At 37.4% G+C, this 27,937-nt stretch overlaps 1 protein-coding gene and 1 long non-coding RNA gene across 6 annotated transcripts; one reads left to right on the top strand and one right to left on the bottom strand.

Moving 5' to 3' along the window:
- Positions 1-422: 422 nt before the first annotated feature.
- Positions 423-8,231, bottom strand: LOC127971989 (uncharacterized). 3 transcript variants are annotated; one of them, XR_008156982.1, is made up of 3 exons: positions 4,361-8,189; positions 3,695-4,107; positions 423-3,418 (listed from the first exon to the last, which is right to left on the bottom strand). XR_008156982.1 is itself a non-coding variant. In XM_052575358.1 (3 exons), exons 2-3 carry the CDS (start codon positions 4,049-4,051, stop codon positions 3,335-3,337), a joined length of 441 nt encoding a protein of 146 aa, XP_052431318.1. In that variant the 5' UTR covers positions 4,052-4,107; positions 8,198-8,231; the 3' UTR covers positions 423-3,334. The 3 variants fall into 3 exon arrangements, 2 of the variants coding, with proteins under 2 accessions (XP_052431318.1, XP_052431317.1); XM_052575358.1 differs by lacking the exon at positions 4,361-8,189 and adding an exon at positions 8,198-8,231; XM_052575357.1 differs by having other exon boundaries at positions 7,927-8,189.
- A 9,552-nt stretch (positions 8,232-17,783) lies between these two features.
- On the top strand, positions 17,784-21,147 carry LOC127972058 (uncharacterized). Of its 3 annotated transcripts, none has more exons than XR_008156991.1 (4): positions 17,784-17,912; positions 18,027-18,163; positions 18,583-19,648; positions 20,467-21,147. It is a non-coding gene; the product is annotated as an uncharacterized LOC127972058 (long non-coding RNA). The 3 variants fall into 3 exon arrangements; XR_008156992.1 differs by having other exon boundaries at positions 18,027-18,963; positions 19,073-19,648; XR_008156990.1 differs by having other exon boundaries at positions 18,027-19,648.
- Positions 21,148-27,937: the final 6,790 nt, after the last annotated feature.

The raw sequence follows: 27,937 nt of genomic DNA, 5'->3' as shown, positions 1-27,937 counted from the left end.
CTATTCTTGAAATTATATATAAACATTTTTCTAAACCAGATGAAACCATCATGAACACAGAGTTAATTTTTAAGAACCAGATTGTTCAAAGATTGTTGCTTTTATATATTGTGGGCACTCTTTTTGTCAATGACCCTTATTCAGATTGTTATTCATAAGTATATTAATGTAACTATAATTATTTGTGTATTTACTCAAAATGCTGTTGCTGCCACTCATGGCAGGTTTTAGAACACACTTTATGCATGATAAAATTACTATAATGCACTGCCTCTTGTGTGATACTGCTTAATTAAATAAGCATAACTTTGCAGTTTTAATTTCATTTTTGAAAAAAAAAAGCTAAATCCAAATTGTGTTCACTTGGCAGCCAGTCATAGAGCATTATATTTTCTCCAATTCATGTATGGACAAGCAAATACTGCTGTTTTATCATTTATTTAAATACACTGAATACATAATAAACAGTGATAAAATACCTCCTGGTTACAAAATATTGTAACAACAGTTATTGCAAATATGTTAAACTATGACTGGCTATGTATAGTAAGCACTAAGTTTAATAGGTGCTCTTACTGAATCATAAATGCTGCTGAAGCTCCGTTTTCCTCCATTATTTGTTATTGTGAAATGAACAGGAGTCCAAGATTTCAGTGATCTATTTGCACAGAAATACATCCATCAGTCCCTTCAGTTCTTGTAGAATGTCTGTGTGTGATTACCTTATAAAGCAAACCTTCCTTTATGGCCTCCTACAGGTGTTTGCTTTGCAGTGGGTGGATTTTGGCTTTAGGGTCAGCGACCAAAGTACATGCAAAAGCACGAAGACTGCCAATTTCATTTAATAAGAACCACTTTTTCTGTTTCTATATACATTATTAATTATTTTAATGTAAGAATACATATACTCATGGTGTATTTGGAATAACTGATAGATTACACTTGAGCTGTTTACTAAATGGGTCGAAACCAACAGAAATTTTATGGCATTAACACATCTCAAAAAATTTGGGACAAGGCCATGTTTACTACTGTGTGGCATCCCCTGCTCTTTTCATAACAGTCTGCAAATGTCTGGGCACTGAGGAGACAAGATGTTCAAGTTTAGGAATAGGAATGTTGTCCCATTCTCATCTAATACAGGCTTCTAGTTGCTCAACTGTCTTAGGTCTTCTTTGTCGCATCTTCCTCTTTCATGATGTGCCAAACGTTTTCTATGGGTGAAAGATCTGGACTGCAGGCTGGCCATTTCAGTACCCAGATCCTCATTCCTCATTCTAAGCAGCCACACGCATGTACTCATGCAACCCCATACCATCCGAGATGCAGGCTTCTGAACTGAGTGCTGATAACAATTTGGGTTATCCTTGTCCTCTTTAGTCCGGATAATATGGCGTCCCAGTTTTCCAAAAAGAACTTCAAATTTGGATTCGTCTGACCACAGAGCAGTTTTTCACTTTGCCACAGTCCATTTTAAACGAGCCTTGGCCCAAAGAAAATGCCTACGCTTCTGGATCATGTTTAGATATGACTTCTTTTTTACCTGTAGAGTTTTAGCTGGCAACGGCGAATGGCACGGTGGATTGTGTTCACCGAACAACGTTTTCTGGAAGTATTCCTGAGCCCATGTTGTGATTTTCATTGAAGAACGCAAGCAAAGGTCTGAACCAGCGACTTTAGGTATATTGCTGCAGAGCCAGTGGTTATCTTGTAGGCAAACATCACTACCTTGAATCTGATGCGAACAGCTATTGGTAACCAGTGCAAAATTATGAAGAGATGTGTGACGTGGGCTTTCTTTGGCTCATTAAAGACCACTCTTGCTGATGCATCCTGGATCAGTTGCAGAGGCTTGATAGTACGTGCCAGAAGACCTGCCAAGGGAGCATTACAGTAGTCCAGTCTGGAGAAAAACAACTATTAACTATATTTAAACAACTATATACACACTACAATAAATAAAAAAAATATACATTATTTGGGAACAGTTCTCCGCATTTCCTCTAACCACTGTTCTTTTGTAACAGTCTCAGACTGTGGGCAGTATACTTTGCCCCTGTACTGGCTATGTCCCGTTGCACTGGTTTTGAAATGTCCGCACTTCTTGCAAGTGTTTGCCTCTACAGTTCTCTTGTTGGGTCACAACTGTAGGCTGTGACAGTGGCATCCCCTGAACCATTGGCATTCCCTGAACCATTGGAATTCCCTGGACCATTGGAATGCCCTGGACCATTGGAATGCCCTGGACCATTGGCAGTCTTTGAGCCATTGGCATGCCCTGGAACACTGGCACACCCTGAAGCATTGGCACACCCTGGAAACCTGGTGTTGCAGGTATAAGTATTTTGGGTACCATCTGCACTGATGCTCCAGGTGCTGATGGCATAACCAACATAGGAGTCTACTGTATATTGGTGCCTTGGGTCTGAGAGGGGGTCGTCCAGTAGAAGTGTGCCTCTGTTTTGCCTGACCTGCTGTGCTCTCTGGTAGCTTGTAATGGTGCTGCTCCACTGGTTGTTCTGGCTCAGTCCGTAGGCGTTTGGCAGCCTGGAGAGGTTCCTGAGCTTCAGGGAGGGGCTGAGGCAACTGAATGCCCTGAATCAGCACAGACAGTTCCTGCTTTTTCTGTCTGTTGTCATACCACTGAATCAGGGTATTCTGGTTCACCGCAGCTGGTTGTAACCATGGGGGAATAGGTGTTATTGACCCTGACCAGCTGTTGCCTGTTAGTGAGGAAAGAACAGTACCAGTGAATAAGATATGGGTTTATACCCATGTGAGCCATTTTAGATAACAATATGTCCGGTTTTATTGTATTAAATGCAGATGAGAAGTCGATGAACAGCACCCTGGCATATGGCTTTATTTTTGGAGTTTTGAGACCAAATGCATGAGCGTGCCAACAGCATCCTCCGTGCTACGCTGTTGCCTGTATGCAAACTGGAATGGATCCAGTATGTCCTGTGTAGACTGAGTAAGTACAGAGGATATGATTTTTTCCAATGACTTCATTAATACTGATGTTAATGCTACCGGTCTGAAATCATTACACTCCTTGGGGCATGATTTCTTTGGTAGAGGGATGATGTGCCAGATGATCTCCCCCAGCGGCAACAGTCAGGCCACTGAGCAGGTGCGCTGCTTGCTCCCAGCATACTTCTGGTGGTGCTCTCTACTCCTGGGGTTTTAGTGGGCCTCTTTGGTACTCTGAAGCGTCCACTCAGCAGTCTCTTCTGGTGTCGAGCTGCATACACCACCCGTTGCTTGTCCTGGTCAGGCAGGTTCTGCCAAAGTTAAATTGTGGTGCTGGCTTCCTGATTGGTCAGGCTAAGGGCTATGTGACCCCGGAGCTCCACCAGATATTCTGCCAGCTTGTCCACATGTTGCCAGCTTGTCCTACATTTTGGTAGTCAACAGCCTATTAAGAAAACAAGCACAAATAATAATCACATTTGTTTAATGCCTAGTTCCATAACTAGTTCCATTGATGTGTTACTGTTTAACACAATCTGTATAGTACAAATCACTAACTAAATAAAACTTATTTGATGCATCTTTGTTGCCTACTAATGACTTTAGTTTAAAATCTAAGCAAATTCTGGATATAAAGCAGTGGCAAGAAGTATATGTTGATCAATCCTTATTTTAATTTAATGTAGTTTATTTGAAAGAAATATAGAGGAGTGGCACTTACAGTCTCTTCATCGTCACCATCATCCTGACCAGCATCCTCTGGCTCTGAGGAGAGTGGTGAAACAGATGTTTCAGAGGGAAAAGGTGGCACAGCAGTCCCCGAGGGTCCAGGTGATGAAGGAGCAGGTGTAGGATCAGGGACCAGTGAAGGGGATGTGGAACCCAGTACAGCCGTGTCACTGCTGGTGACCACGGTGGAAGAACCCAGTGTCAGAGTGGAGGAGGGAGGTGACAGAACATCCTCGGGATCTGCAATGGTGTGATCCTCGCTGACATCACAGAAGCCCTCATCTTCATCTCGCTCCTCCACATTAAGTTCCTCGATGAGTTCTGCCGTCTCTTCAGAGTCTGGGTTCATGTCCTGCAGTGCCTGACCAGTCTGCTGGAACAGATACTGCACTCCAATGAGCTCACCTGGAATACAAAAAAAAAAAAACAATAAAGAGGAATTAAATACAATTGTTGTGCATATTTGATACATAAGGCCTTTGTAGTAGTTCATACAGTGTAATAGTGTGAGAACATGGAGATCATAGTAGAGGAGAAAAAGAAAAAAGGCAATAAACCTATAACTGTGGGGCTAAAACAAAGCAATACAATACAATGATGACTGAGAAACATACAAATAAAATTATTTAAAAGGCTGATGAGCATATTTGATACTTACATGTAACTTGACTTTTCTAATCAAGTAAACCAAAGTAACTTCAGTTCAGTAAATGGTCACCTAATATTACTTATTATATCTGTGATAAAGCGAGAACCACCACTCGCTAGGGGATGTTGTGAATGTCCTTAAAAGATGTTAAATGATGGCTCAGCCCGCAATAGCACTTATGTGCAAGTGAAATTTATTTACAGTGCCAAAAAATAAACACAGTCCAATGGTGAAAAAAATATATATAGGTGCACAAAGTACCAAAGAAACAACAAACAGAAAAATAAAGAGGGAATAATCCAAATGAAAAAAGTCAATATACAGGTAAGTATCCACAATCTACAGGAGTTAGAAAAGATTGCTTGAGGCACCACAGTTGCTCTCTCGCTCCGACTTGGTAACCAAGTCCTGAGTTTTTCTTCTTCTTTCAATTTTTTTGCGGTTGGCAACTAACTTTAATAGTGCATTACCGCCACCTGCTGGACTGGGGTGTGGTACTGGATTCTAACCTTTCTAAAAAAAAAAAAAAAAAAAAAAAACACCCAAATTATTTTAATTAGTCCTGTATTCCTTAGGAAACTAAATACATATTTAAAACATATTTCACCTGAGCTTCTTTGTAGGATTTCTTCTAAGTTTAATCTTAACTGTTTTCTTTTTAATTGTGATCTTAATCTTTGTCTTTCTTCCTGATATTTAGGACAATGAATTATAACATATCTACAGACTCTGGACATTCACATAATTCACAATTGCCATTTTCATGTTTCTTTATTATTACCAGAGTTTTATTTAATCTTGTGTGTCCATATCTCATTCTTGACAACACATCCTCCTCCTCCTTGCTTCTGTTGATATTTCTGCCCTTTCCCACTTTATTTTGGATATTATAGAACTGTCTTCCAGTCTGCCCATTGTCCCATAATGTTTGCCATTTGCTCTTAACAATGTTTTTAACTATACTCTTAATTTCTTCTTTGCTGTAATTAACCTCAATATCTACATTGGAATTTCCAGCTGCTTTCTTAGCACATTTGTCTGCCAACTCATTTCATGCGACTCCTATATGGGCTGGTACCCATATAAGAGTTATCTCAGTTCCTGCTTGTATCAGATTATTTGCAATTTGTATTATTTATATTACAATATCCTGTCTTGATTTTGACTGACATGTTTTAATGCAGATCAAAGCTGAGCTTGAATCTGAAGCAATTACTGCCTTCCCTGGCCTATTAACTTCCACCCACAGCAGAGCTAGCCACACAGCGACCAACTCCGCTGTATAAACTGCCAAATCATCACTGATTCTTTTACCAACTTCTACTTTTAATTTTGGGATGACATATGCTACCCCCATTCTTTTATCACTCTGTTTAGATGCATATGTATATATACTTACATCCTCGATAATTTCCAACTGTTTCTGCTCTTGCCCTCTTTTCCTGTTGACTAAGGTTTTCATTACTATGTACCTTACTAAATGTCTTAGCCATTATCTCTGCTTTGCCATTACTATTAGTGATAACATTTTGACCTTCAATCAATCCCGGATAATCATATTCTTTTCCACTCCCTTTCATTTTCTTTATCATACCCCAAACTCTCTCCACTGGAGTAGTTCTTCCTATTGAGTCACAGAACCTTCTCCAACAACCATTCTTAGCCTCCCTTATGGTTTTCCTGACAACTGCTTGAGATTTCTTAAATTCAATTAGGTTTTGATAATTATGTGTTCTTTTCAAAACTCTAAAAACTTTATTCCTATCTTTAATTGCTTTTTTGCACTCACTGGTCCACCATGGTACTATTTTACCTAGCTTCTTAGGTTTAGATTTTGGAATGGCTACACTTGCAGCCCTGATTATTCCAACACTAATATCTTTACACAAACTTTCAATATCTGTATTTCTATCTACTGCTGACATCATTTTCTCACTAATCTCTCTAAATTTTTCCCAATCTGCTTTCTCTAAAACCCATCTCTCATTTTTAACTTCACGTTCAATTGCAACTTCCATTCCTACCTGAACTTTAATTGGGAAGTGATCACTACCTATAGCGTTGTCCTTCAAAACCTCCCACTCACACTTGTCTGCTAATGTTATTGTAGCTAATGTGAGGTCTATTGCTGATTCTGTTCCCCTAACAACATCCATTCTTGTACCTGAACCATCATTAAGACAAACTAACTCTTCTTCATCCATAAATTCTAGAATCACATCCCCATTACCATCATTCTTAACCCCCCACAGTGTGCTATGGGCATTAAAATCACCTCACCATATCACTCTCCCTTTTGTATCCTTCCAAATTTCTGCTAATTGACTTGATTCTAATTGCCTACATGGATTATAAAAATGTATTATTTCTATATTACCCTCTTTTGACCAAATCTCAACAACAATGTATTCTAGATCTTTCCCTCTTTTAATTTCCCTATACTGAATGCCTTTTTGTATAAATGTTATAACTCCCCCACCTTTTCCATTTTCTCTATCTCTCCTTACTGAGGAATATCCTTTAATACTAAAATTCAGTTTGGGAATCATCCAAGTCTCCTGTATACAAATAACATTGGGTTTAACACACTGATTATCAACATAATTTTTAAATTCCTGTCCATTCGCTATTAAACTCCGGGCATTCCATTGCAATATAATCAAGACCATTAACCCGATTCAACCCATCCTTGCGATTGTTGTACCTCTTCATTCAAAGTGTCTCTGACTGATTCCCACAACAATTCTTTCACATCCAAGAATTTCTCAGCGGATCTAACTATAATTTTAATTCTCTCTGTCCTACTTGTTGTCTGTGCTGAACAATTGACGATCTCAGCCATGAATAAAAAATAACACAAAGTTATTTTTTGATACAATCAATGTTTCTTCTTTGATTTTGTCACACTCTGTACACTGTCTTCCCTCTTTAACATTCGAAGCTGAACCTACCACTGCCCTTTTAACAGTCTTTGTTGCTTCTGCATAAGATAAACCTTGATTTACTTTGAGCCTCTGTACTTCCTGCATTCTCTTGCTTACTTCACATCCTCTGTATGCTGAGCTGTGTTCCCCCCCACAATTACTACATTTTAACTTTGCACCGTTATCACACTTCCCATACTCATTCTCTCCACTACACCTACTACATCTTTGTTTCCCCTTACACACTGCAGCTATATTTCCATATTTTTGACATTTATAACATCTAAGTGGTGGTGGAATATACATCTTAACTTCATAACTCATGTATCCAACATATACCCTTTCTGGAAGTTTATCTTCTTCAAATGTTATCACAATTGAAAGACTATCAGTAATAACTCCATCTCGTCTTGTTTTTAGTCGCTTTGCTTCCTTTACTTTGGCATTATTTATGCTTCCTTTGACATCATCCACAGATTCCCTTAATGGGATCCCTGAAATTACTCCCCTTACAAGTTTCTTGTCATACACCACTGAACACTTGACTCCTTTGCCATTTATTTTATTAATTATGATTGCCTTTCTTTGCTGTTCTTCATCCTTACATGTAACCATTAGACATCCATTTCTCAGCTTTTTTGCGCTCCTTACCTCTCCAAATTCCTTATGTATTGCTTTGGTTAATTGTATTGGACTCCAATCTTCAAATGTAGATCCATCACAAACCAATTTCACAAATACTTTGTATTCTACTTTACTCCTTTCCGCTATACTACTTATTTCCTCTTCGTCACTAGATTTTGATTTATCCTTTTTTTCCGTTTTTTGCCCCTGACTTTCATCCATGCTCCACTTTCCCCCCTTTCTTCCATTCCCTCACATTCACTTCCTGAAACATCACTTCCCCTTACACTTTCCATACCATTCCCAGTCCAGTTTACCAACCGAATTCACTTCCTCTGATCACAATCTTTTTTTTTTTTTTTTTTCCTTTTTTTTTTTTTATTATTATTATTATTATTGATAGCATTAGCAGTTACAAACAACAAACAAAACATACAAATCATACACATAAATAAATTATACACAAATAAATAAAGTACATACATAAATTAAACATATCCAATGGGGTCTGCAAAGTCCAGCAAGGCTAATTAACAAGCAGTCCAATTCATAGCATCATTAACAGTTATGAGTTACAATTTCATTCAGTCACGTGGTGTCACAAGTTTTGAGTATATCTGCACAGTCTTTATAGCTTTACAGTTCTTTGAATATCTTATGGAGTCCAAGTATTCATCGATTTCACTCTCAAACACAAGAAAGAATGGTTTAGAGCCCCTGAACTTACATTTATGGATGTGGTATTTAGCGAGTAGAAATAAAAGATTAATAATGAAATACTTTCCTTCCTTGTCCGTCTCAAGGTCAACCACACCAAAGAAAACATCTTTAAAGCAAAATGAAAAATCCATAATGAAAAAGGTTTGGATAAATTCAAGGACATCTGACCAGAATTTTTCTGTGTATGAACATTTCCAAAATAAATGATAAATATCCTCATCTGACCTTTTACAGAAAGAGCATTTAGATTCAATATCTGGTTTATACCGCTTCAGCACACACTTTGCTGGGTAGAATCTGTGAATTAATTTAAACGTAACTTCTCTCACTTTATTAGTAAGCATATATTTGAAAGGTAAAGACCAAACATTTTTCCAAGGGACATTCTCTATTAACCTGTTCCAATATGGGATTATATAAGGTATAGTAACAATGTCTTTTTGGTATAAATTCCTAATAGTTTTATTTTTCATCTGGTGCACCGCAGAAAAGCATAAACTCCCCACAGCAGTATCAGATAAATCAATATTGTGAGTCAGTGGCCATGGGAAATTAATGCCTCCCAGCAGCATTCTGATACCAGAAGGAATTGCATCAAAGACAATTGCATACTCCTTAACCGAAACAGGAATTTGAAATTTCTGCAAAAAATCTGAATAACTGTACAATCTGCCATTTGTGTCATAGAGTTGGCCAACAAGTATAATATTATTCCTGTACCAATTTTCAAAAAATAAAGATTTGTTTTTGTAGAGAATGTCCTTATTGTTCCAAATGTAATATCGATGAGGTGAGAAGTTATGTTTAAATAAGAGAGACCAAGCCAAAAGCATGTGTTTATGAAAACTGGACAGTTTGATTGGGATTTTGCTAATATTATAATTGCATAATAACAGAAATTTTAAGCCACCAATTTTAGAGAAAATATAGTTTGGAATAAAGTTCCAAAGTGATGTTGGGTTGTTAATAAATTGTCTGAGCCAGTTGATTTTGAAGGTATTGCTTAAAGTTGTAAAGTCCAAAAAATTTAAGCCCCCACACTGATTTGTGTTCATTATTACAGACTTTTTGACATAATGAGTTTTGTTTTTCCACACGAAATTAAGCAACATATCATCAATTCTTTTCGATACCCCACAATCAACATCTAATGAGGCCGCCAAATAAGCAAGTCTGGAAATTCCCTCCGCTTTTGTCAGTAACACTCTTCCTCTCAAGGATAAATCTCTTTGTAGCCAAGAGTTTAACTTTTTTTTTGTTTTTTCAATGATAGGGCTAAAATTTAATGGACTTCTTATATTTTGGTCTTTAGTAATTATTGTTCCCAAGTATGTTACCTGATCCTTCACAGGAATGTCATATATATTTGAAACATCACAATCTTTAACTGCCAATAGTTCACATTTTTTTAAGTTTAATTTGAGACCTGAAGCTTGTGAAAATCCTCTGATCAACTCTATCGCAAGGGGAATCTGAGAGGCATTTCTCAGGAAGATGGTGGTGTCATCAGCTAGCTGACTAAGGATGATACTTCTTTCAGCCAATGTTATCCCTTCCAAGGCACTGTTAGAGACATGTAGAGCTAAGAGTTGAGAGGCGATCAAAAACAAGTAGGGAGAGATTGGGCACCCTTGTTTTATTCCACGTGACACTTTGAATCTAGGGGAAGTACCAAATTTCAATTGTATTGCACTACTACCATTTGTATACAGGGTCCTGACAGTTCTGCAAAATACTTCTCCGAATCCACATTTTTTTAGTGCTTGCAGGATAAAACCATGTTCAAGCGAGTCAAACGCCTTATAAAAATCAAGGAACAGAATGAAGCTGTTGTCATTGATAAGATAATTATAATCTAATAAATCTAGCACTAATCTAATGTTGTTTGCAATATGTCGTTTCCTCATGAACCCAGATTGTGATTCATCTATAATAGTGTCTAATACTTCTTTAAGTCTATTAGCGAAAACTAGTGCAAAAATTTTGTAATCGTTATTCAAGAGAGTGATAGGACGCCAATTCTCTAGACAGTTTCTGTCCTTTTCTGGTTTTGGAATCAATGTGATGACACCCTGTGTCATAGTTGTTGGAAGAGCTTCTTTCTCTAAGCTCTCTGAGAAAACTTTTACTAGAAAGGGGGTAAGTAATTTATCAAACATTTTGTATAATTCAGCAGTTATACCATCACATCCTGGGCTCTTGTTGTTTTTTAGATTTTTGATCGCCTTCAACACCTCCTCTTGGGCAATGCTATCATCACAATAGTCTCTGTCTTCTGGGGATATAGTTTTACAATGGCTAACAGAGGTCATAAATGATTTAGTTGTTTCCTCACAGTAATTAGATGTGTATAAATTGTTATAGAAGTTATAGCAGTGAATGGCTAACTCTTTTTGATCTTCAATAATTTTTCCCTCCACTTTAATTTGATCTACAGTTGCCAGTACATTTTTACTTTTTTCAAGTATAAAGAAGTAAGCCGAGTTTTGTTCGCCCTCTTCTATCCATTGTTTCCTTGATCTTATATATGCTCCCTTAGCTTTCGATTTATAAATGTCATCTAATTTATTTTGTAATTTCGTATACTCACATCTTTCCTCATTACATAGAGACTCTTTTTGAGAAAGAAATGCTAGCTTCTCAATAACCTCGTCTTCCACTGCTTGTCTCTTCTTGGCCAAATCACCTCCAAACTTCCTGAGAAACTTTCCCAACTCATATTTTAGAAGCTCCCAATTTGTCCCATAATCTTTCTGAGAGTCTGCTTTAATCCAAAAGTTTTCAATCAGTTCTTCAACTCTTTGTTTGACCTGATTATGTTCAAGGAGGGAACTATTAAGTTTCCAAAATGAGGCTTTTGGGCCAGAGTACTGATTCGAGGACAGAGCTATTGAGAGGTAAATCGCTTTATGATCGGTCAAGGGAGTATTACTTATATTGACTGAAAAGCTGTTTCTCATTAAACATCTGGAAACTAGCCAGTAGTCAATTCTGGATTGTCTTGAGCAGTCCTTATTGGACCAGGTATACTGTCTATCATTTGGGAACTGTTCCCTCCAAACATCAACCAGGTCAAATTTATCCATGAGACAATTTAACACGGAGTTAGGAGACTCTGACCTCCTTGGTGGCCATCTGTCTAATATATTATTCATCGCTATATTAAAATCCCCTCCCACAACTAAAGAGGCATAAGGGTATTTGTTCAACCAATGTGATATTTTATGTTCTATGGTATCAAGAAGCATGTTATTCTCCACAGAAGAGTTGTATCCATATATGTTTATAATGATCATGGTATGATTGTTTTTAGTAATTACCATTATGAGAAAATGCCCTGAAGAATCTAAATCGGTATTTTGAATAATCCCATTAAAATTGTATCTAAAGATTCCTACACCAGCTGAGTGTTCCGATCCATGTGCTAACCAGATGTTGTCTCCCCACTGTGACCTCCAAAAATTACAGTCATTGGCTGTTGAGTGACATTCTTGAAAAAAGCAAAAATCTGTCTTATTTTTCTTTGCAAACAAAAACAAAGCCTTGCGTTTCACACTATTTTTAAGACCCCTGGCATTAATAGACATTAAAGACAAAGACATAAAATAATATCAGGTATAACCTGAAAGCTGAGGAAAAAAAAAAAAAAATACACAAGATTCTCTCTAAACAATTAATTAGAAAGTTGTTGTAAACTCTGCAATACAAAAAAAAACAAACCCCAAGCAAAAGACAATGGGCATGTAGTAAATTCTGTATACATATGATAAATCTACCCTAAAAATAAAGCTATGTCCTTTGAAGAAAACTTTTAAAGATATTTTCTCTCCATGTAGGCTATATAAGAGTCGTATTAAGCTTACAATGAACTGATTTTTTATCTTGTGCTTTTTATCTGTACATGTTTTGTTCTACCCACCTTTTCTGTAGTCCTTAACAAAAGATGATATTCAGCATTGAGATCATGTCTATATTTGAAAATAAAACGGTTTTATATCTATCTACTGAGGAACCATATTAAAGCCATCCAATCAGTAGGAAGTTGCTACCATTTATATGACTCATAGTAGGTTCTAGCAGCTCTACAACAGAGGTACTATGTGAATTATTCACACTAGCAAAAGTAGAAAATAAATACATTGGGTGACTTTGTAAATACATATGATAACCCTTTGAAAATACTTTTTTGTAAATCCTTTTATATAATTTTTTTATTATTATTTATTATTATTTTTTGGATCACATTTTGGCTGTAGTTTAATATTTACTGTAGAACTTGGAAGGAAGGATTTTTTTTTTTCTTTTTTTTTTTATGTTAATCCTGAGATTAATAATCCATCCAGAAGTAGAGCAGACAAAATTTAAAGTCATTTCAACTGAAAATATGTTATCCAAACAAACCTGCTCATATCTTAGTTCAGATTTACATGTGCAAGCCTAAGGCATATAGAACAGTTGAGAGGCCTGGCTCACATATCATTCACCGTGACCCTTTTACCATCAATATGCGCGAAATGCCCTCTGAAACCTGCTTTCTTCCCCTCCTTCCTCGCCTGCTCCACCAGCGGCCACAATTTGTTCCTGGCATCCTTGGCATCTTGTGTCAGGTCTTCGAAGATTTTGATTTTTCTTTCCTTGAGTATGGTCGATGTTCTGGCGTCTTTCCAAATCTTGTCCCTGTGGGTTCGCGATAGAAACTGCACAATGATACGGCGGTTGGAACGTGCCTCTCCCGAGCGGGGTCCCAGTCTGTGAGCGATGTCCACGGAAAAGGCCAGTTGGTCTGCGATATCTGGTGAGACCTGGCTGAATAGGTTCACCATCATTTTTTTCACATTTTCTCCCGCTTGTTCCTTTACCCCGGCGACGCGTAGATTCCATCTCCTCTTGTAATTATCAAGTTCATTGCACCTGTCACGGAGCACGCCGTTTTCTTTCTCCAGGTATCCAACTTTTTTCTCTAGGGTTTCAACTTTGTCTGTTGCTTCTTTTATTTGTTTCCCCATATATTCCATAGCTTCAGTGACACTTTTTATGGAGTAAGTATTATCTTTAACTGTCGCCTCCAATGACTGCAACCTCCTCAGCGACTCTTCTTGCATTTTTTCAACCCTCTCCATTACTAATAGCAGAACAGAATTGGGTACAGACTGACCTTCATTATCATCAACTGTTTTACTTCTTTTGGCGGCTCGCAGCTTCAGCGCATTTTGCAGCGGTTGCATCGAGTCCGAGCCCTCCTGCTCCGGCAAAGTTACTTCCATCCCTGCTAACACACGACGTAACAGTTACGTAACGTACTGGTAATTTTTGGTAATTCCATGACTTACCAATTGACAACGTAACTACGACGTCGCATGCCCGTAATTTTATTACCATCACATTACCAACTCACAACGTCGTCAGTACGTCCTTCCAACGTGACCAGATAACCAAGAACGTCCCAGATAGGTCCTCTATTGGTAATATATTGGTAACTTCATGACTTACTGGCAACGTAACTACAACGTCGTATGCACGTAATATCATTACCATATTTTTTTTTACGTTCTTTATATGCTCTCTGAGTATAGAGCTATTTAAAGAGTGTAATTAAACTTCAGACACAAGATTAAACGTTCCTTAAAGATAAAATATGTTTATTTTCACCAAGTCAGAATATGGACATGCTTTCAATATATAGTGACGTGACATACAGTAGTGATGGGAAGTTCGGATCATTTTACAGACTCGGACTTTTGAGTCTCGTTCAGCAAAATGAACGAATCTTTTTTCGAGTCATTTCGTTCATTTTAGCAAAATGTTATTAAAATATTAAGTGCTACCTCCCCAACACATCTAGTACTTACTCAAACGTTGATCACACTACAAACAATACAAAAATAAAATGCTATGAGATAAAGAAAAAAATACTCATTCTTTACCTGGGTCTTCAGTCTGTGATTAGCTCATCTCACCTCTTATCTGACAAGAAGTCTTCGGGTTTAAGTCATTCCTTAATCACGTGACAGCCCCATACGCAAAACTAATGCGGTCTTGAGCCGGAAAGAGAATTGATTAGTTCATCTCATGAGTCTTTCGGGTCGAGTTTGACTCGTTCCTTAATCACGTGACAGCCCCATACGCAAAACTAACGCGGTCTTGAGCCGGAAAGAGAATTGATTAGTTCATCTCATGAGTCTTTCGGGTCGAGTTTGACTCGTTCCTTAATCACGTGACAGCCCCATACGCAAAACTAACGCAGTCTTGAGCCGGAAAGAGAATTGATTAGTTCATCTCATGAGTCTTTCGGGTCGAGTTTGACTCGTTCCTTAATCACGTGACAGCCCCATGCGCTATTTCTGACATTTCTGTCACCGTGTTTTTGTTACTGTTTGTTGAGGATCTGTGGTTTGTTATTATTTTATAAATAAATAAAACCCTGTTATAAATAAAATTTTGATTAATTTGTCTTCTTGACTGTCTATCGGTAAATAAACACTAGGCTATATAATAATATAATAATCCAAGCTTACAATAAAAAAGTATTTATAGACTAGTTTGTTCATTTTTACTCCAATTTTGAGTTTGCTGGTATAATAATTGCTTTTCCTAGGCAGACTTGACATATTGGTGTAATATATGTATAAGAAGATTGCTCAAAAAAGGACATAATGACATACATTAAAAGCAAATAACATTTTGAATTTGAATTATTAATGTTAAAGACATTAAGGTTATGATAACTTCAGCTTTAACAGTTTTAACCCAGCTCAGAGTGAGGAGTTTCAGATCCTGGTTCACTGCCAGTGCAGGGGCCATGTTTTGGGAAGACTTTGACGAGAGGGTAGCAAGCTTGAGGCCTTCTGCTACCTCTTCTAAGACCTCAGATGCTATGATGGCCAACCTTGCAGAGCCACTCTTACCCTGCACATCAGACCCTCTGGCCTGGTGGAGGAGATGTTCACCAGTATACACAAGCCTTTCTGAAGTCACAAAGACAAGACTTTGCATTGTGGCCACATCCGTGCCATCTGAATTTTTTTTTTTCTAAAACTGGGCAGATTATCTCAGATAGAAGAACTCACAGACTCAGCCCATCCAAGGTCAGGGAGCTTGTTTTTTTTTAATAATGTAAACATGCCTTAAAGCAAGTCCTAAAAATATAGCCACAGTGTGTTATTTATTTTAAAGCTTATTTATTTTTATTTATTTAGAAAAAGACTAGCTTGTTGTGCAATATTTTTGTTGTTGTGATTTTAAAAGGTAATTTGTTATTGTTATAAGGCTCCATAGCTTTAGTATCTCTTAATTTTCATTTATTTTTTATTCAAATGGTTTAAAATTATTTTGGGAATAGCTTGTTGTGCAATATTTAGTTTTTCTTTTTTTTATATTGTACTTTTAAAGTTCATTTGTTAAGGTTATTAGACCCTGTGGCTTTATTATCTTTTAATTTTAATTTAATTTTAAATTATTTACATTTTTATTATTTTAATTTATGTTGGAATAGTTGTCCTCTTTGTTACAAAGCTTTTCTGTAATAAACAATAAACAACTATTCAAAAGTATGTACAGTGTTTTTAATGTTTATAAAGTGTCATATGTTACAAAAGTATGGTTTACACAGACAATCTGATTTAATAACTGCACAACTAAACAAAAACAAACAAACAGACAGAAAAAAAGATCAACATTTTAAGCATAACCAACTCTTTATTTCCACATTCAGTGTTATAGAAAAGTACCACCATGACGGAAATTAAAAACAACAATTTGAAACCAGAAATGCATCACGTTACTGTAAGAGTAAATAATACTAATAATAAATAAGTACTACGCACCCATTTTGTAAGGAAAGTTGTAAATGAACTAATTACTCTAGCCAATGTTGTCACACAGTACAAAAGAACGAAAAACCCGAAGAACCGAAAGATGAACTATTCAATTATCTGCATTCTTTTACTGTCAGTGTCTATGGTTTTAGCGTATGGGTCTGTCACGTGATTAAGGAACGACTCGACCCGAAGACTCATGAGATGAACTAATCAATGCTCTTTCCGGCTCATGTTGCATTGGGTTTAACCAAGGGGCAAGGAACTCGACCGGAAGTTGAAGTCGGGTGGGGGCTGCCATCTTTTAGCAGAACTTCACTTGCGTTAGCATTCCCATTGACTCCCATTCATTTTGGCGTCACTTTGACATCGAATAACTTTACATCTGAGGCGTTTAAAGACTCTGTTTGTCCATTATTTATTTCTAAAGATACACGAAAATGTATAAAGGGCTCCATTACCTTCTATGTTACATTATGGCCCCGTATAAACAGTTTTTGTAAAAAATAGGCTAACGATTGCGTCATTACCACTCGGCTCTCTGTCGCATTACCGTACAGACAGGAGGAGAAGCTCGCAGGCAATTAACTTAATATGGCGTACTGGCGTTACATTTTAACATACTATACAAAATAATTAATCAGAATACTTACTCCTGCTCACTCACGCCAAAGAACTCCCCGCTCAAGCTCGCCGTCTCTGCAAGATTAACGATGGCAGTTTGCATTCACAGCTACTAGAAGATTTACATCTGTCAGACAGGTTGCTGACGTCGTCAAGCTTCGTTTGAGTCTGCGCGTCAGAAAGGGAAGTGCTAAAAAACGCTAAAACTGGGCTTCATTTGTCTCAATTGAGTTCCAATGGGGTCGCTGTGTCCATTTCTTTTACTGTCTATGGGTTTAACGTATTGGGCTGTCACGTGATTGAGGAACGAGTCAAAAACCCGATAGACTCGAACTATGAACTAATCAATTCTCTTTCCGGCTCATGCTGCATTGGGTTTAATGTATTGGGCTGTCACGTGATTGAGGAACGAGTCAAAAACCCGATAGACTCGAACTATGAACTAATCAATTCTCTTTCCGGCTCAAGACTGCATTGACTGACAGGTGAATTACTACTACTAGAACAGAACCCATAGAATAATGCGCATGCGCGACTGAACGAATCACTCCCCGAGACGACTCGTTCTTCCCGAGTCACATTAAAGATTCGTTCAAAATGAACGAATCGTTCAAGAACGACACATCACTAACATACAGGCGCTCGCTTCCACAACTAACGCACCACGCGCACAGTATTGACAAGAAAAGAGATGTGAAACTTTCTATCTCGTAAGGAGTTATGAACGTGAAATAATGACACAGACTGGCTACACCATCTCATCTGCCGCAGAGACTGTTGTATCAGAAGGACAGCGCGTTTGTTTGAGGCACTTTTCACTTCAACTGTGTCTGACAGGAGAATTAGCTTTCTGAGGTGAGTTTTACAATTTATAATAAATAAGTTGGTTGATAAAATGTATAAAAAAAAGTAAAAACAAAAGTCTAACGTAGCTAAAACCTTTTTTTATTATTTTATTGTTTTTATTAGCCTTATAGCCGTTGAGTAACCATGGCAACTGCGTAACGTTACACATCGGCTGCTGGAGAGGAGAGGACTCGTTTGACATTTTCTTCTTGTTTCTCGTCAGTTATACCAAAGAAAAGGCCAACAACTGCGACAGATTTGTTAAGTAACACGTTAATATTATCCACAGTCTACTTTAAGTACTTTTTGTTAATATTTATACCTCTGTGATTATGGTATTTTTCCTGAAATGTCTGCTATCAAGTATTACGCTAGCATAGAAACATAATTAACGTTATAGCATATTAGATTTGAGCTCTTATTAATGAAAGTTTGGGCTTTTAATTACATGGGTAAAGGATCGGTTTTGATTGTTTTGTAAATGTTTTTGATGGTAATTTGTCAATAGATAAATGAAGTAAAGTTAAGCTAATTAATTTAACCTAAAAGTCTGCACTGTAGAGTCTATCAGTGACGTCACTCGCGGTCTAAAATGGGCTGAAACTATTTCAAACCACTGTTTCAAGCTTGTTCTGATTTATCATTGTAAACAAATATTGATAAAAAAAAAATTGTACAGTGATTTCAGGAGTGTCTTAAAAACCCTCTAAAACAGAGGGGAAGTTCCAAGAAAATGTCTAAAGGGAGCTGCTGACAGAGATAAAAAACACAGGTGATGCTACAGAGCTTATTCAATTACTTCATATTTATTTTTTACAATATATCATCATGCATTTGTCAAATCTAAACATGTGAATTCTGGTTTCTTAAGATTTTTGTAGGTTTTCCATATTACTATTTTTCTTTTCTGCATTTCCCCTATTCTCTAGTTTGTGTATTTCTAATAAGGAGCTGGAGGCCGTGAAGAAACAGATCCATGATATTGTGGAGAAGCAGGCCCCGCTGAGCAAGTGGAGGGCTGTGCTGGAAATATTCAGGGGTTGATGCTCATAAGTCCAGGGTAAGTATACAGCTAACCCTACTACCACCTCTACTCTGTGTGGTTCTCTGCAAAGACCCGGTGTACCCAGGATGCGATCTTCCCAGATGTCCTTCACCCTATTTCACAGTGTAAGACATGAACCAGGCCCTGGGCGACGACCTCTCTCCATCCGCCGCCTCCGGTCTTCAGGATCTCCACCAGAACCCGATTCGCTCCACTTCGCGAGACAGAACAAAACGCTGTGATCATCAGAGACTCCATCGTCCGGCACGTTTGCGCTATGTTAGCTGAAGGTAAAGTCCACACTCACTGCTTCCCTGGTGCTCATGTTCTTTATATTTCTGCACAGATTCCCGTGATCCTGAAGGGTAAGAGGAGCATCGGAGCGGACGTGCTTCACGCTGGGGTTAACAACACCATGCTACGGCAGACATAGACACTGAAGAGGGACTTCAGGAGCCTGATTAAGACGGTGCACAGCATATCGCCTGCATGATGATAATTGTGTCAGGACCACTTCCCACGTATAGATGAGGACATGAAAGGTTCAGCAGACTTTTTGCTTTAAACGAATGGTTATTGTCATGGTGTAAAGAACAGAAACTGCTTTTTGTTAATAATTGGAATCTTTTCTGGGAGCGTCCTAGGCTTTTTAGATCTCCTGTTGGACAACATCTCCAGGACACTTCGCTCCATATGACTAGTAAGCCAATTCTCAAATAACTGTTATGACTTTTGTTCTACACGCTCAAATTGAAGTACTTGTGCTGTCCAATCAATAAAGATTGTGTTTGTTCCAGTGTTAATTTTGACAGGCATTTTTGATTTAGCATTAGTCTAAACTCCACCAAACTACTGTTATAAGCATGAGCCTCGTCAGACTGGTCAACAATATATAGTGATATTCTCAATGTTACCCAGAAAACACGATACAGGTTTAACTCATTCAAAATACTTCAGCTTAATGTTAGACTGTCAGACATGCAAAAGAAATCGAATGTATCTCTTGCTCTGGCTACTAGGGTTGTGACGAGACACTTATCCCACAAGACGAGACGAGACACGAGACTGGGTTCATGAGAGCGAGACAAGATTTTTTTTTTAAGAAATCCTCAATGATAAAATAAATATTTCATTTTTCTCTACTCCTTTTTCGTAGTACATACATTTTCACATCAGTTTATTAAACGTAAAAAAAACATATTTAGGGCCCTATGAAATGTTTAATTTTTTCCCCAGCATATTATTTTTTATTATTATTGTTAACAAATTCTGTATTTTAGCATGTCTAACTATTTGAATGCATAACACAACTTAATTTATTCATTTTATTTTTTCTTAAAGGTAGCCTTTTTACTGATATAGATATCATACCTCAAAGTGTTGTTACTGACCACTTCCTTGTATCGTGCATGCTGCATATTACTGATATTAACTATATTTCCAAAACAAGCATTATGAATTTAAGAGCCTTACATTACATTTATAACAATCATTGTTAATGTTTGAATTGTATTTCAGGGCAGTTTGTGAAGACAGATAATCAAGAGAAGTCAGTTCCAGATCCACCCTCCACACCAGACCTCTCTCTCACGAGGATTGCTGTCTACTAGCATATTGTGTTCTCTTCAGACTTCGGGGGATGCAGATATTACTCAGGCACACGAACACTTGAATATTGAAAGAATGGAGAAAGTAAGAATTACTTAAGATTTTAGAATTTAATGTTAATTGCTTATATATATATATATTTAGATATATTTTTGTGGCAGTGTGAACTGGCCATAATGCTGTATGATAGGTGTGAGATTCATTAAACTTGATTTGCTATAATACATCTGTTCATAAGCTATTGCATATTATTTTCAATGAATTATTTGTTATTTATTAGCTGACGTATTATTGTGGGAGCTTGTGATTAGTTGATGAATGTGTGCATTGTTAATGATAATATTTAAATGCAATGTGCTGAGTGCTTACTAAGACTTGCATGTTTGTGCATAATGTTTTGACCCTGGATGCTTACAGAAGGGTATAGATATTTAAATATATGGAAATGTATTTATTATTAATATATCTCAATCTATGTGCTTCTTTATGGGCTGAATGCTTTCATTCATATTTCGCTGTATATCCTGTTTTTATTAATAATCTGGGTGTATTAATGTTCATATTTGCTTGTTAATAAATTAACTGAATTCATTTCGAGTATGTATTCATCATTCACAGCTGCTGAAACAGCCTTTAAATTAGTTTGGGCATATGAGGACATAAATAAGGTTCAAGTGCTGCATGTCCGCCCATAGAATAATTATAAAAAAAAAATGACCAACTGATTACCAGCACACGACCACCGATCCGCGACGTTGCCACGACGTCGCAGTTACTTACTGGCAACGTCACAAAGTTACGTTGTGGCGACGTATACGCACCTTTCACTTTTCCGGTTGCCACGACGTAACTAGTTACGTCGCCACGACGAAACTTTGGTCACCAGATTACGTCGCAGTTACGTAACAGTTACGTAATGTTGTTAGCAGGGATCTCACCTTCTTCATGCTGCGGAGTCTTCTTGGCGTATGAGTGCATAATGCTGCTAATATCTTCCTCTTTGTCCATTTCTCAAAAAATATAAGGGTCAACTGAGTGCAATTGGTCGAGTAGAAGAAGTGACAGTCCGTTTGTAAAGCCGAAAAAATAAGGAAACACGTAGATAAATATCTTCTTCAAAAAGTCTCCAATTTGTCAAGTGTTAGGATAGCATTTGAAAGCCCTCAGTTTGTTTTAATAATTCAAAAAACACGAGGTTTGCTTCTTCACATTGCAGAGCGACAACAGAGTGATGTTACCTCGACGCCATCTCGCCGTACCTCTCCCCTCTGATCACAATCAAGCGCCGCGAACGTAGCCTGAACACCCAAGTCCTGAGTTTCTTCTTCTTCTTCTTCTGAATTTTTATGGCGGTTGGCAAACCAGCTTATGGTGCATTACCGCCACCTATCAAACTGGAGTGTGGAGCCCAGACAAGCAAGGAAATGAAAAAAAAAAAAAAAAAAAAACTAAATTATCCCGTATAACCCTATGTCTTTAATAAATGTAATAATGGCTCTATACTTCTTCCATTGCTCAAAATTACATTCCAAAAAGCTTTGTATATTGTAAGTGTTAATGTCCAATTTTTCCATTTCTTGAATAAGCAATATTCTTTCATTTTCGTACTGTTGACATGAAAATAAAATATGCTCTATTGTCTCTGATTCATCACAATTTCTACATTTACCTGTTGCATGCTTTCCTATTTTAAAAAGGGAATAATTTAGTCCAGAATGTCCAATTCTAAGACGTGAAATGATAATATCTTCCTTCCTGTTCTTATATACACTTCTTCCATTTCCTACAAGTTGTTGGATGCTATTAAGATGTCTGCCCTTGCTATCAACGTCCCATGCTTCTTGCCATTTACTATGAGTGACTTCTTTCACTTTAGCCTGAACCTCTTTTTTACTAAGAGCCACTTGTATGTCAACATCTGCATGATTTAAAGCTTGCTTAGCTAGTTTGTCAGCCACTTCATTAGCCTCTACTCCCACATGAGCAGGGACCCACAGAAACATAATAAGACTAGTATTACTATTTCTCAATAAACTTACTAGAATATCATAAATAATATCTTGCCTAGTTGATTTTAGTCCACTTGCAAGGCTTGAAAGTGCTGCATAAGAATCAGAAAAGATGACTGCTAACCTAGGTTTTACATCCTCCACCCAATTAAGTTCTACCAGAATGGCAATAAGTTCTGCTGTATACACCGATACATTATCAGTTAATCTTTTGCTGATATCACATTGAAATTTAGGGATATGCACTGCAGAAGCAGTTCTTCCAGAGGCAGGATCTTTAGAACCATCTGTTTATATGTGCAACCACGATGTATAGCTTTGATCTATATATTGCTGTGCAATAATGTTCTTGGGGATATCCTTGTCATTGTTAATTTGCGTTTGAATTTGAAAATCAACTAATGGCTTTGGGAATATCCATGGTGGAATATTAGATACAGACACTATTGGGCTAACTTCTAATCCATCAATACCAGCTTCTAATGCTTCCCTGTTAGCAGTCCATCCAAAGCTTTTAATAGTCTTATTCCCATGTTCCCAGCATTCTTTCATAACTCCTTTTACTGAATGACTTTCCTTATGCCCTTTTATATTAACCCAGTAATTCATTCTAAGCTTATACCTTCGCAGGTAAAGAGGAGCTTCTCCAAGTTCTACCTGCAAGGCTGCAATGGGAGATGTTTTGAAGGCACCACAACAAATTCTTAGAGCTTGACTTTGTATAGTTTCAATCTTTTTAAGTAAGGTTTCAGATGCAAATCCATAGATAATACTTCCATAATCCAGGCTTGACCTGATTAATGTACAGTATATTCTTTTCAGTGATATTCTGCAAGCTCCCCATTCAACCCGATAAACATCGTAGTATATTAACTCCTGTTTTACACTTCTCTATTAACTTTTTAGCATGAGTAGCAAAAGTCAATCTTTGATCCATCCATACTCCAAGGTATTTAACTGCTGAAACTTGCTCCAGGCCCTGTTTGTATAATTTCAATTTAACAACTGGTATTCTTTTCTTTTTTGTAAAGCAAATAACTTGAGTTTTTGCTACTGACAACCTAAAGCCCCAGTTATTTGCCCAAGCTTCAACAGCTTCCACTGATTCTTGTAACTTTTTTGACACACAAATAATATTACGTCCTCTTTTCCAAATTGCCCCATCGTCTGCAAATAATGCCCTACCTATATCACCTTTAAGATTATTAAAAACATCATTTATCATTATATTAAATAACACTGGACTACAAACACTTCCTTGAGGTGTCCCATTATCTATCTTATATGTCTTGGAATACTCTACTCCTACCCTTACTTGTATTGTTCTTTCAAGAAGAAAGTCCATAATCCAGTTATACATTTTCCCTCCGATCCCCATGCATTTAAGTTTTATTAGAAGGCCCTCCTTCCAAAGCATACCATATGCCTTCTCAATGTCAAAAAGAACCCCAACCAGAACTTCTTTATTTACTTGAGCTTTTCTGATATCAGCTTCCAAGCTTAACACAGCATCCATTGTATTTCTCCCTTCCCGAAATCCACTTTGGTATGGTGACATAAGTCCTTTACTTTCCAGAACATAGTTTAGCCTGTATATAATCAATTTCTCCATCAATTTACACAAATTGAAAGTCAAAGCAATTGGTCTATAACCAGTTGGGTTTGATTTATCTTTACCCGGTTTACCTATTGGAACAATTATTCCATGCTTCCAAGAGGGTGGAAGCTTTCCCTCATTCCAAATCCTATTAAACAGACATAAAATCATATTTAAAGATCTGTCAGTCAAATGCTTGATCATTATATAACACACATAGTCTTTTCCAGGAGATGTATGTTTAACTCCACCTAGAGCTCGTTTTAATTCATATAAAGTGAAATCTGCATCTAAAGCGTCTCCAGAAGGATTCCTTTTAATCATCACATCTGGGTGCTGATTCTTATTCTGCTCTCTAAGTCTTTTTGCTTCCTCTGATACATTATCATCACTATGAACTCTGACAAACACTTTAGCCAACATTTCAGCTTTTTCATTGTCGGTTACTGCTATTTTTCCTTCATCATTTTTTAAAACTGGAAGAGTTTGACTTCTATATATTCCACCCATTTTTCTTATTGTCCCCCACACTTCACTTATATCAACATCATCTCCAATTGTACTACACCAATCTCTCCAGTATTTCTTTTTAGCAGCACGAACAGTCCTTCTGTCCTCAGCTTGTGTTTTCTTATATTTAATAAAATCCTCAAATAAATAAGTTCTTTTAATTTGTCTAAATGCTTTATTTCTGTCCTGTACAGCTTTACTACACTGTTCTGTCCACCAGGGAACTGATTTCCTCTTTCTACTTTGTCCCTTTCTTCCTATTACAGTATCAGCTACATCATACAATACTTTGCAAATCTTATCATTAAATTCATCCACTTCCTCCATTGATTCTGGTTCTATTGCTGTAAGTCCTACCTCACTTAAAAAAGAATATGCTTCCCAATTAGCCTTTTTAAATCGCCATCCTGGAGCAGGCTTCAAATTTTGTTCTAACACACTCATCCCTACCTTACAAATGATAATATAATGATCACTTCCCATACTATTGTCTTCACACACATCCCATTCACAGCTCCTTGCTAATTCTTCTGACACCAGAGTTAAATCTATAGCTGATTCAATTCCCCGAACTAAATCAATTCTTTTGTTTCTACCATCATTTAAGCATACCAGTGCATGACTATCTATAATTTCTTCTATAACTTCCCCATTATGATCATCATTAATACTTCCCCATAATGTGTTATGTGCATTAAAATCCCCACACCAAATAACTTTATATCCTGATCTTGACCCAATAACCTTTTCTAAACCTTTATTTAATCTATCACAAGGATTGTAAAAATTAATAACTTGAATATTCTGTTTTTCTGCATATATATCAATAGCTACTACTTCATACTCTTCAAACTCATTAATGACTCTGTATTGTACCTGATTCTGAATAAAAGTGGCCACTCCACCCCCATTTCCTACTTTTCTAATTTTCCTAACTACACCATACCCTTGTATGACAAAATCTAAATGAGACTTTAACCAAGTTTCTTGAATGCATATTATATGTGGTTTCTCATCCAGTTGATCTATAAAATGTTTAAATTCTAGCCCATTTGCAATAAGACTTCTCGCATTCCATTGCAAAATTGTTAAAACCATTGAATTATGTAATTCTACCTGGAGTTTGAGTGACTGTTTGAATTTTCAGTTTATCATTTATTTTTTCCACAGTCACTCCATCTACATTTAAGTATTTCTCTGCTGCCCTAATAATGATCTTAATTCTTTCTGTTCTACTTTCTGTTTGAGCAGAACAGTTTATCACTTCAGCCATAAATGAGACAAACTCCATTTTCCCAACTTCCAACTTATCCTCATTTACCTTTCTCTGAACCAAAACATTCCTAGTCCATTCATGATTTTTGTTCACTCCCTGTGTCTGCTCAACTTGTTTTACTTTTTGGATTGCCTCAGCATATGTCATTCCCTCATTTATTCTAACATTCTGCACTTTTACTGCATGCTTGTGAACACTACATCCCCCAAATCCAGCACTATGCTCACCACCACAATTTTAACATTTAACCTTTGCTCCTTCATCACATTTACCATATTCATGGTTACCCCCACATCTCGCACATCGTAGTTTGCCTCTGCAAACCGCACTAACGTGCCCATACTTCTGACACTTGAAACACCTCAGAGGAGGAGGAACATATGGTCTTACTGGGTAGCTAATGTAGCCTAATTTAACCCTGTCTGGCATTCTTTCCTGATCAAACTGCAGCATGACCGACATGCTATCTATTCTTTCTTTATTTTTAACATATTGAAGCCTTTTCACTCCAATAACTTTCCCTCCATCAATGCAGCTCTTAATTATATCAGTAGACACATCAGTTGGGATTCCTGTAATCACACCTTTTACCCAAGGTTTCCTATTATACAATGTGCATGATACCTGATATCCAAGCATCGATTTTATACTGAGGGCCCTCTTCTGTTGTTTCTCATCTTTGCACATGATAACCAAATTTCCATCTCTAAGCGTCTTTGCACTATTTATATCTCCTACCGCTTTTTTCAGAGCTTTAGTCAATTTTATGGGATTTACTGTTATGCCAGACTCCGCAAATTTCAAAATTACCTTAAATTCTTCAACATTTTTCCTACCTACTTCTTCCTCCTTTCCACTATCCGTAAATGATCCTTGACTACCGGTTTTCTTCCTTTTCCGATTAACTATTTTCCACCATTCATTTCCCCCAGCATTCCCGCTACAGGATTCATCCTCCATTTCCGGCTCACTACCAGAACTAGCGTCATTTCCTGCCATCAGTCGCCACCACACTCCAGTCCCTCCTCCTCCTCCTCCTCGGTGCTGCGCGTCAAGTCCTGAGTTTTAATCTGGCCTGCCCTTATATAGGCCAGACTCCACCCCCTTCACATGGGACTTCTCAAATGGGTATTAAGAGACGGTAACCCCATTACTTCAGGCATTTCTACTTCTTTTACACCAATTATTAATACACAAACTCAAACACAAATAAAACATTAAACACAAAAATAATACATTCAACCATTTAATTTATATACACACAAAAACAAGGTACCCCCTACTAATATAAAACAATGGTTTGGCTGGTTTCCGGTGCGCTGCAGCAGCGCGGCGCAGTCAGTGACGTCATAACTGATCGCCGCTCGATCGCTCTGTTTGGCAGCATCTCACACCGGAACACAGACCATCGCACGCCCCATTCAATATAACAAACACTGACGAGACAAGACAACATCAAACAACGTGCAGTGTGAGTGTGTGAAATGTCCGGGGTTATGAATATTGACGGATGTGGAGGGGAAGATGAAATAATGTCCAATGCGTGTGTGCCATCGGGAGTGCGTGTGCACCCGCGCTGCCGATGGCGGAACACCAGGAGGGAAACGAGCGTTAGTTATTACAAAGGTAAGTATTTCTGTTTAAGTGTAGGGGTGTGTGCGTGTGCGTGTGTGTGCGAGTGTTGCCCAGCAGTGACAATTAGGTCAGCTTTGTCACAATATCCAAGTTATTCTTTCTAAAAAATAACTACTTTCTAATAATAAAGATTTCACAGCAAAATGACATGTGATGTATGAGTTAAAGGTAGACGTTTGTACAATTATACTGAAAGGCCTTTTACTTGAAAGAAAATATCAATCAGATGACAGAGGGCATGTTTAAAAAAAAGTTGATCATGTTCAATCAATCACCTTTATTTATATAGTGCTTTAAACAAAATACATTGCGTCAAAGCACTGAACAACATTCATTTGGAAAACAGTGTCTCAA

The sequence above is a fragment of the Carassius gibelio genome, chromosome A4, assembly GCF_023724105.1.
Source record: "Carassius gibelio isolate Cgi1373 ecotype wild population from Czech Republic chromosome A4, carGib1.2-hapl.c, whole genome shotgun sequence".
NCBI lineage: Eukaryota > Metazoa > Chordata > Actinopteri > Cypriniformes > Cyprinidae > Carassius > Carassius gibelio.
This window is presented reverse-complemented; position numbering and strand designations above follow the sequence as displayed.

Bases quoted from the DNA above. Each gene is read 5' to 3' on its own strand.
- LOC127971989 (XM_052575358.1), bottom strand. From the start codon at position 4,051: ATGAACCCAGACTCTGAAGAGACGGCAGAACTCATCGAGGAACTTAAT. The intron at 3,419-3,694 runs GTAAGTGCCACT...TTTTCTTAATAG, and splicing joins ATGGTGACGATGAAGAGACT to GCTGTTGACTACCAAAATGT.